Source organism: Aotus nancymaae, unplaced genomic scaffold, assembly GCF_030222135.1.
Source record: "Aotus nancymaae isolate 86718 unplaced genomic scaffold, 86718_ANA_hifiasm-v0.15.2.pri h1tg000062l, whole genome shotgun sequence".
In the NCBI taxonomy this organism is placed as follows: domain Eukaryota; kingdom Metazoa; phylum Chordata; class Mammalia; order Primates; family Aotidae; genus Aotus; species Aotus nancymaae.
In genome coordinates this window covers 438,619-448,279 of record NW_026988476.1, presented here as the reverse complement: position 1 = coordinate 448,279, position 9,661 = coordinate 438,619, and the positions used below count along the sequence as shown (strand labels likewise).

Genomic DNA, 9,661 nt, shown 5'->3' with positions numbered 1-9,661 from the left:
ACCTGGGAGGCGGAGGTTGCAGTGAGCTGAGATCATGCCATTGCACTCCAGCCTGGGCAAACAGTGAAACTCCATCTCAAAACAAAACAAAACAAAACAAAACAAAACAAAACAAAAACCCAAAAGTTACACTGACAAAACCCCAGGATGTTATATGACAAGGGTCCTCAACCTTGTACTGATTAATATCTGAGATTTCCTGGTCACTTGCATGAGGAACCCCTTGTCCCCCTGCAGCCAGCTTGCAGACTGGCTTAGTAAGCCTGAAGACTGTCAGGGAAGAACTTTTTGGAAACCTCTTAATATAATCTGTCTTTCCTGTAAGTGCAGGACCATTATGAATAGCAGAATTAGGTTTTAAAATTGTCAAAGAGGAGGAGTCCATAATTGAACTGAAATTCTCCCATATTCCTGCAACACCACATTCAGGCCTACTGACTACGAAAAATCATCGCATTCACTGGTGGGTATTTCAAATCCAGGCAGAGCACACACCAGTTTATTTTGAAATGCAACACAGATCAGTATTTTATGAATACAACTTATTACTACATTAACATTATCAGGTAAAAACAGCTTTCAAATGCATGCATAGAAAGTTAAGCATAGTCTCTGAACTCCTTATTTCTAAATATACAAAAAATACATTTAAATTATATAATTTTAGTGAATCAAAGACTTATAAAATTACAATTTTGGTTTTCACAACATAGAAAAAATACAAAATGACTATATATACGGTTGTATATAATTTTTTTACCCAAATTTCAAAGGAGCAGTATGTATTGAATTTAATGTTTTATAATGTTTTATCTGAAACTCAGAAATGCAAGTAATTTCCAGGTTGGACCACATCAATGCCAACCTTTTATTATAAGTGAATAACCAAAAAAATAAGTGAAAAATGAGAGCACGATCTCTTCTTATGCCTCTTCAACTCTCCAGCATCTAAACCTTTCCTGTCAGAAGTCTGCTCTGGAGAAACTTTTTCATCTGCAAGGACAGTGCTTTATTCCATGACTAACTCCCCATGGTGCCTCTGATAATGGTTGGTACGCGTTAAATGAATGAGCCCAACCTCAGCAAACAGAATGCAGCAAGATGCAGATTAGCAGCCTGTGCCGACAAAAGCACTACTGCTGATCTCAAAGAATTCTCTCTGTCCGAAGGCGGCCCCCACGGGGGGATCTGAAACACACAATCAAGTGGGTAGTTGGGAAGATGATGCCTTTGACTATGCCCTGAAATGAAACCGCTAAGTCTGACAAAATACCCACAAAAACACGACACTCCTTGTTTACACTTTATAAGAAGATGTGACATTTGGTGGTGTGGTTGTTCTCAATTTATAAAAGAACAAATGACTTCAAAGGAGAAACGAATTCATGTTAGGGATAAAGAAACCAGTTACTGAGAGAGGTTACTGAAGGACACAGTGACATGCCTTACTTATCTGCCGTAAGTATTCTAAATGTTGATGTACAAAAATACACACTGGGGTTGAGACCCTTTTTGAAAAGGGAGCTGTCTGCTGTGTTCTCATTGCCAAAGTTCAATTCAATGCAACACCACCGTTTGCAACAGAATGTTTTTCATAAATAGTGATAAATTATAATAAAGAGGCCCAAATAAAACCCCCAGTTCAGCAACCCTGGAAAAGCTGCATTTTTTATCTTGACTTTTACAATTTTTCCAAAAACAATTGAAAATATCTAACCGAATAAAGTAATATGACAAATATAATTCAAGTTGATTCTATTTTGTAGTAGAAATACATTATGGAAGAATAAAACAAGAGAAAAGTCATGAAAAAAATCTTTCCCAAATGTTTTGTCTATCAAATACAAGAATAGATTCTAATTTCAACATGCCCAAGTTGAGTACTGACTTTAAGAAGCAGAATCTTAATGTTCAATTCAAAAATAATTTATTACACACCTGCCTGCATTTAATTTTCAAACTTCTATAAAAATAAGCATTTAAAAATTTAGTTTTCCAGTATGACAGTTTTCTGATGTTCACAATTATATTTTAAATGACAACTACTCATTAAGCTAAACTTGTAAAGTCTTCAAAATCAACATGAATCAAAAAAAAAAAAAAAAAAAAAAGAAGGGGGGTGAAGGAAAAAAAGGCCCCATGAAGAAGATATTGTGCTATTTAATACTTAATGCACATCGAAACTTGGGCTCTCACATTTTCATCCAATTTTTTTTTTTTTTAGTTTATCCACAGTTGTAGTACCAATCCTTTCTTGAGAAGTTTTATATGCATGGTTGAGCAATTAAATTGTGTGAGGATACGGCACGGATTAGACAACGTGGGTAGGAACAAACTATTTCTTGGCTGCACCAACATGCAGAGATGGATACTGCTTTTTAGCTCATGACAGCCCAAGTGGAATGTTTTACTGCCTATAGACTTACAGCTTGGTGGAAATTAACATAGGGCCTTAATTAGCAAAAGTATCCAAACAGAAGAGTCAATGAAAATTTAAAAATGAAATAATGGTGTATAAACCTATTCCTGAATGTTTTTCCTGACTACCTTTCTAAAGCAACATCTTCCATGTGCTTTCAGTAACAGAGCCTCCATTCCTACGTAACTGGATCGGCTTCTTCAGGGCCATCAGTGAGAAGAGCTACCGGCAAACACGTTACTCAGAGGTGCTCTGAGAACGGTGCTGTGAAAGGGACTTGTCACTTATGAGCTACTGAGCTTCCCCTTTCCGGGAACTGTTATTTTGTTAAGGTATGATTGAGGCTGAGCTCCACGTAAGATATATTCTTTACAATATACACATACTTATTAGATTCAAGCACGTTTCTTAGTGGCAGGCAGTAAGGACTCAATTGAAAACAAACAAAAGGGTTCTAGTTTTCTGATTATGGGCACTACCCCGAAGCTTCATAGGCATATACATTTTATAATTCATTCATTAGATATGAGGGGATAGGTCCCAGCCATAACTTCAGAGCATTCCAGAGAACAGAGTTTGCCGCTTCAAAAATACAAATAGTTTCCAGCATGCAGTCAAGCACTTTGAAAAGGGAATGCTGAACACTGCAGACTGAAACAGAACTCTACTGCAAGCCGGGCATTCAGCTGGCACAACTGCATTACTCACACTGTAACTCTCAAGTACTTAGTGTTACAGGTCTTTATTGATCAGACACATGAAGGACACAGGAGGACATAAAATGCCAAATCCCTTTCTAGTGCCATCATAAATATTAGGAACTTCTGATTGAAAGAGCATGCTGAAATGAACTGGCCAGGATGTTTTATGTAACAGCTTTTTTCTAAATAAAATCTCAGGCCCATGTGACACTGGATTTTTCTTTTTGTTTTGTTTGAATATTTTAAAAATAGTTCTTACTTATGTATTGGGAACTCAAAAAGTCTGCAGCATTTTTTGATCATTGAAAAGTTTGTTTTGGTGGGAGGTGCAGAAAGCAGGAGCTATTCAAATTTCTTGTGTTCTTCAGTATGAGAAAGGACCTTTCTTCTCTGGTGTATCATGTGGAAGTATAACTGGGGAAAAACTGAAAAGAAAAGAAAAGTTGGTTAAGAGGATGGTTTAAAATTTAAGCATATGAACTTGAGGCCCTCTCTGACCCTCTGACTAATTTCTCATCCAGCGACCAAGGAAGGTAACTAAGTGGGCTTGGGGAGAGGGAGAAAAAACACAGAGAGACTTATTTTTCTTTTCCTGCCTTAGCAGAGGGGAAAGAGTGGTGTGGAACAGAATGACAGACACTATTGTCACTATCATGACCCATCTCGATGCCACAGAGCAGCATCTTTACACCCATTCATACATTATCTCCACATTTATTCTGACTACACAACAACCAGGTGAAGAATTCTAGTGAGGAAGTCATTATTCCTATTTCAAAGAGGAGGAATTTGAGCCACAGAGAGGGTAAGCAGTTTGCCTGGGGTCTCACAGTATGTCACAGACAGAGTCGGGACCAGGCTCTTGGCTCCTGACCTTCAGCCTAGCCCCATCTGGTCCCAGGGCGGTGGTTCTTTGGGAAGAACAACCTCTCTTGGGAAGTAGTTTCGGGCAAAGACTGAGGAGGAGGAGAAATAACACAACATTTGATTTGAACACAACTAAGCCAGGTTTGGATGTAAAAAAAGGCCTTATGAAAAGCAAGCCAGTGTCTTAGGCACTGGGGACTCTTCTGTTCTTGGTCATTTCATAGAATACTTTAGAAAGCACTGGTTCTCATATGAATGGGGTAGTACTGTCTCCCTTGGAACTATCTGGAACTATTTTGATAGTTTGACTATTTGAAAATAAGGGAGAAAGGGGAAGGTTACTGGCATTTGGCATATGAGACTGGGGATGCTAAAACATACCACAGTGCACGACAGTACCCACAACTAAGAAGTATCCCACTCAAAATGCCTATAGTGTCCCTGCTAGGAAATACCAGTTCGAGCCACCTGGACTTCACGAGGTTACTGTGTGTCAACAGCTCCAGGTGAGATGCTCTTTGTGGTACAATACCCTTCCTCTCCTTATCTCTCCAACAGCTCCAATCTCTATTTTATTATTATCATTTTTAGACAGGGTCTTACTTTGTCACCCAGGCTGGTGTGCAGTGGAGGGGTGTGATCTTGGCTCACTGTGGCCTGGACCTCCTGGGCTTAGTCAATCCTCTCTGCTCAGCCTCCTGAGTAGCTGGGACTACAGGTGCACACCATTTCACACCCGACTCATTTTGTATTTTTCGTAGAGATGGGGTGTCCCTATGTTGTCCAGGCTTGTCTGGAACCCCCGGGTTCAAGGGATGGGCCCACCTCAGCCTCCTGAAGTGCTGGGACTATAGGCATGCGCTACCAAGCCCAATCCAATCTCTCTTTTTTAGAAAGTAACGAATATTGTTTGGAAGATAATTTCTACTACTCTCAACTCTTTCCTGTCAGTTTCTTCCTTTTTAAACGGGTTCCAAGCTGGCCAAATTTCCAACAATCCTCCCAAAGTACTCTGGGATACCAGTGGGTATGTGACAAAGATCTGCTAACCTGCAGAGGAGGCAGCATCCTGAACAGGGCTGCCGTCCACTCCACTGCTACTGCCAGGCGGGACATTATTGACAGAAAAGACCACACTGAAGCATAGAATTCAACAGGCAGAGAATTATTTTTGCATGAAAGCCAGAAAATATGACAAGCTCTATAATCTAAAAACTGGAAGTAAAGATATAATTAAACCATAGGAATGTTAATTGTAATCATTTAAAAATGTGGGGCCAGTCCCATTTCTATAGATTTACTTTAATGAAGGGAAACTGAGCTGGGCATGCTCAAGACCTTCCCACTGGTTGCATTTGTGTTCACATTACCCCACAGCAGGTGGCGGCAGCCTCACAGCTGGTTCGGGGCGGGGGGTTGGGGGGTTGGAGGGGTGGGGGGGAGGAGAATGACCTAGAAGTCATGCACTAGGCGCTTAGTGGCAGTTAAAGGAAGAAGATGGCCATGTAGACCTTCATTTCCATGGGCAGGGCCTGGCACCTCCCAAACGGGTCAGATGATGATACTTTCATTCCTTTACATCTCCCAGAGATTCCTCAGTACCCAGAGAAAGGAATGTGGGTGGGAGGCCAAGGACCTACGGTGCCTGGCCTATTCTCCACAGTGCAGGCTTGGCTTCTGGCTGATCAGAACTGTGATACTGTCTCCATCTGAATCACCTACATGTTCAGACTAAACCCAACCATGAGACTGAAACCATTCCAGATGCATGGCTGCTACTTTTAACAGCATGAGCTACACTGAGGAATAACACTGAAAAAACCCCTCAACCCAACAACAGACTATTGAGAATTCCACCTTCTGCTCTCCCAGTTCAGAAAACACAGAATGGGGACACTGCTGGGCACACGTGTGTGTCCCTGTGTGTTGGGGGTGAGGGGAGTGTAGGTGCTGCTGGGCCCTCCTTTCTTTAAGAAGACGGCCAACTTTCTTGGGGCTCTCCTCCCCTCTGGGGAGAGAACTGTAGGGGACGAGAGCATCAGACATGCTCTCTGCCTGGGCCAAGTCCCCTTGGTTTCTCTAAAAATCAGAGGTGTGGCTACAGTTACTGACAACCTGGAAAGTGCCAGTGTCTCCAGGTCCTCACCCTTCATCAATGTATCTTGACCATTTTTTTGCTCCCTCCCCCATAACCAATTTTCACCAATTTGGGGGTGGAATGTAAACAGGTCTTAGGCATCTACTGAGTCCTGCAGGGACTGCGTTGTACTGATCCTGTAAATATTGCAACTACAGCAGAACAGGAGAGGAGCACCTACCTGGCCAGGACACCAGGGCACCCCAATACGAAGAAACTCCTGGGGCAGGCCTCATGAGCCACAATTTAGGCTATGTGTGCAACAACGGAGGGGGGTCATGAAGGGGAGGTGTCACTTTATATCACACATGTGTATCATCAACTTGCCAATGAAGATTAAAAGAACACGACCTTGTAGAAAGAAAACCAAATTTGGTAAAGGAGACTGCATGTCAACAGCAGCCTCTCCTAATTCTGCATTTTCTCTGATAACCGCAAAGCTTTGGAAAGTTGGAAATGTGCAGCTGGCCAGAATGAACTGTACACTCGGGCCTCAACAGTAACAACCTGACCCCCTGAGAACATCCAGAGCTGCTGGCTCAGGCCAGAGCACAGTGAGGCCAGCAGACACAAGGGTGACTCGCATCAGGAGAGGTGGTATGTGTACCATCTTGCACCTGGGTGGGGAGTCAGAGGTTTGCAGGAAATCATTTAGTCACTGAGATCCACCCTTTTCCCTGGTCTACAAGAGGTAAGCTGCCTTAGAAAAAGAAATTATGTCAGACTTTATTTGAGCCAAGTTCTCTTACTGAAAGGAGGCTGCAAGAGAGAATTACTTGAGGTAAAGAAAGTAGACTTCTGTGGGGAGGAGAGTCTTGCCCTGCTCTCTAAAGCAAGCGTCCCCAACCCCCACCTGCTGGAACCAGGCTGCACAACAGGAGGTGAGTGGTGGGTAAACAAGCATTATGGCCAGAGCTCTGCCTCCTGTCAGACCAGCAGAGGTATTACATTCTTCAACAGTGAGAACCCTGTTGCAAACTGCACATTCAAGGGATCTAAGTTGTGTGTTCCTTATGAGAATCTAATGCCTGATGATCTAAGGTGGAACAGTTTCATCCTGAAACCATCCCTATTACCACCCAAGGAAAACCTGTCTTCCATGAAACCGATCCCTGGTGCCAAAGGTTGAGGACTGCTGTTCTGAAAGACAGCTGGCTCTGGGGTCAGTGTTTTCTCTTTTCTCTATCTCTTCCAAGACCAAGATGAAAAGCTCATAGAACTGGGTTTCCTTCAGGAACGCTATCATCACCAGAGGCTGCATGTGGCGCCTAGGCACTGTCACTACACCAAGAGCTCAGCAGGAAGAGGCACAGCTCGGCACTGGTTGGCCACTAGAGCACAAAGAGACAGACAGATGGAGGCAGCCCTGGGGAGCAGTTCCTGGAAGGAAGCCGTGCTTCCTAGAGATGTTGGAAGTCTTGCAGGAACTCTCAGGTAGGGATCGCTGGATTTTTGTCAATGTGGAAGCAGCTTGTTATGGATATGATTTCATAATACCCTCCCTGCCCCTTTCCTAGGAGATACACACCATACACATCATCCAGTATGGTGTGTATCTCCTATTCACTCGACTACGGTGAATTAAAATAAAGCCTGTGGTGCCAACTGGGATAATAAGTGTTAGTTACTCTGGGTGTGGTAACACTGCAACTGTGAACTGCTGCTCTAGAGACTGGAAAATGAAACTCTAAAAAAGCAAAATTAGAAAGGTGAAACACTATTAGTTAACTTTTACTACTTAAATGTTTAGATGATTTCACATTTATCTTCTGTTTGAAAACCAACTACTTTTTACATTTGAAGAGAGATGGCCTCTGGCCACTATGGTTCCAGCACTAGAGAGCAGGACTTGATCGTTAATAAAGAGTGGAAAATGCATCATGAAGCAGAACTGTATCCAAGAATTTCTCCAAGATAAATGTTCACATGAAATCTGGATGTAGTTTTTTTCTCACAATGCATGAAATGCAATTTTCCACAGAGGGACACAAACATGTCACTTTGCTAGGATGACTCATTCAGATAATGCCATGGAATGAAGAAAAATTCAACTCTGTCTGAATTTAACTTGGGGTTTAGGGAAGAACATAGCATCTTTTCTAGATTAAAATAATATTCAGAGTTACAATGGTTACAGAAATAGCTAAATGAGAAGAAATACTAACATTATATGTCCTTGGTTATAACAAGATCTTTTGGCATGTAGAAATTAATCATAGGATTTATAATTGAACATCAGGATTCCACAAAAGGACTAAACTCCTCATCCTCAGAAAGTAGGGCTCACTTCACAGAGACAACAAACATGTCTTTTTCTCTGTCACTGAATACACAGATAGGCACATTTGATTATCCATATACTTAAGTCTTCAGCGGTACTATTGAAATAATTGGAAACCATCTTGAAGAGAACACTGTGTCCCAATCAGTGCTCAACAAGAAAATGAAAACTTTGGAAAAAACAAATCTATAATTATTTTGTTATGTTTCTAGTTAACTACCAATCCCTTCAAAATGAAGTTAAATGTCTATTTCGATATAGGAACCAATGCAAAAGTCTTTTCACCGTTTTTCAAATGCCATAACAAGCAGTTCTGAAGAGACAGAAAACTACAATCGACAGTCAGGCCTTTAATGGCTTTGTTGTTTTCCATTCAGTACTTTCTCCATATACTTAACGTAGCCTGGCATTCACAGTTTCAAACCCACACGTTGAGAAGGGCTGCATTTTGGCAACTGTATCGAGAAGGGTTAGTCTTTATTCAATTACCACTGGAAAAAATTCCCTTTGATAGCATTCAATAAAAACCAAGCATTCCTAATAAACGAGATTTACATTTATTCGGATATGGTGCAAAAACAATCAAAGATACTAACTCTAGTTATTGTAGAGTCAAATTTTAAAACATAATTAAATATATGCATAACTGTTCACTTACGTGGAATGTAGGAGATCATTATTAGAATCAGGAATGCATAGTAGTCAAAAGAGAAATTGTATTTGTTGGGTAAACTGATGGAATACAGGCCAGCCTGTCTGACAAAGGGCAGAGCTGCGTATATTGTGAGCAGTTCTCCTGACACTCCCATTGGGTACAGCACAATGAAAAGTGTGTACCTAAAACAAAACACAATATCCATTACTGACGCTCAAAGCCAGCTTTAGGAGGAAGCTGCACTTCCCACCCTTCTAATCAGTACTAGTCTTTCAGAAAATGTTTGCTTATATATTTTCCTGTTTACCTGCTATTCAAATTCAGGTTTTACAAGCCAGTTTTTGAAATGAGCCTACAGCAGGTATATGTTTCGAAATGTTCTACGACAAAATAAATGTGTTCAGGCAGCCTCAAAATTTGGTCTGACTAAATAAACAACTCTTCAAAATAACGCTCTAAAACCCACAACACACAAAAAGACTATACAAACAAAAATAAAAACAGCACAAACATCTGTATACTATTTTTCAAATGTTTGTACGTGATATTGTAAAAAATCAAATATATGCAATTAAAAAAATTTAAAATTCATAATCGCTTT

At 41.0% G+C, this 9,661-nt stretch overlaps 1 protein-coding gene across 1 annotated transcript in view; it reads right to left on the bottom strand.

Annotated features, from left to right (window-relative positions):
- Positions 1 to 477: 477 nt before the first annotated feature.
- HACD2 (3-hydroxyacyl-CoA dehydratase 2) overlaps positions 478 to 9,661 on the bottom strand; it is an 86,809-nt gene continuing 77,625 nt past the window's right edge. The window contains exons 6-7 of the mRNA XM_012476223.2: positions 9,064 to 9,242; positions 478 to 3,545 (exon numbers count right to left, since the gene is read on the bottom strand). Coding sequence (XP_012331646.1) covers positions 3,463 to 3,545; positions 9,064 to 9,242 — 262 coding nt within the window. The 3' untranslated portion in view covers positions 478 to 3,462. The remainder of the gene's footprint in view (positions 3,546 to 9,063; positions 9,243 to 9,661) is intronic.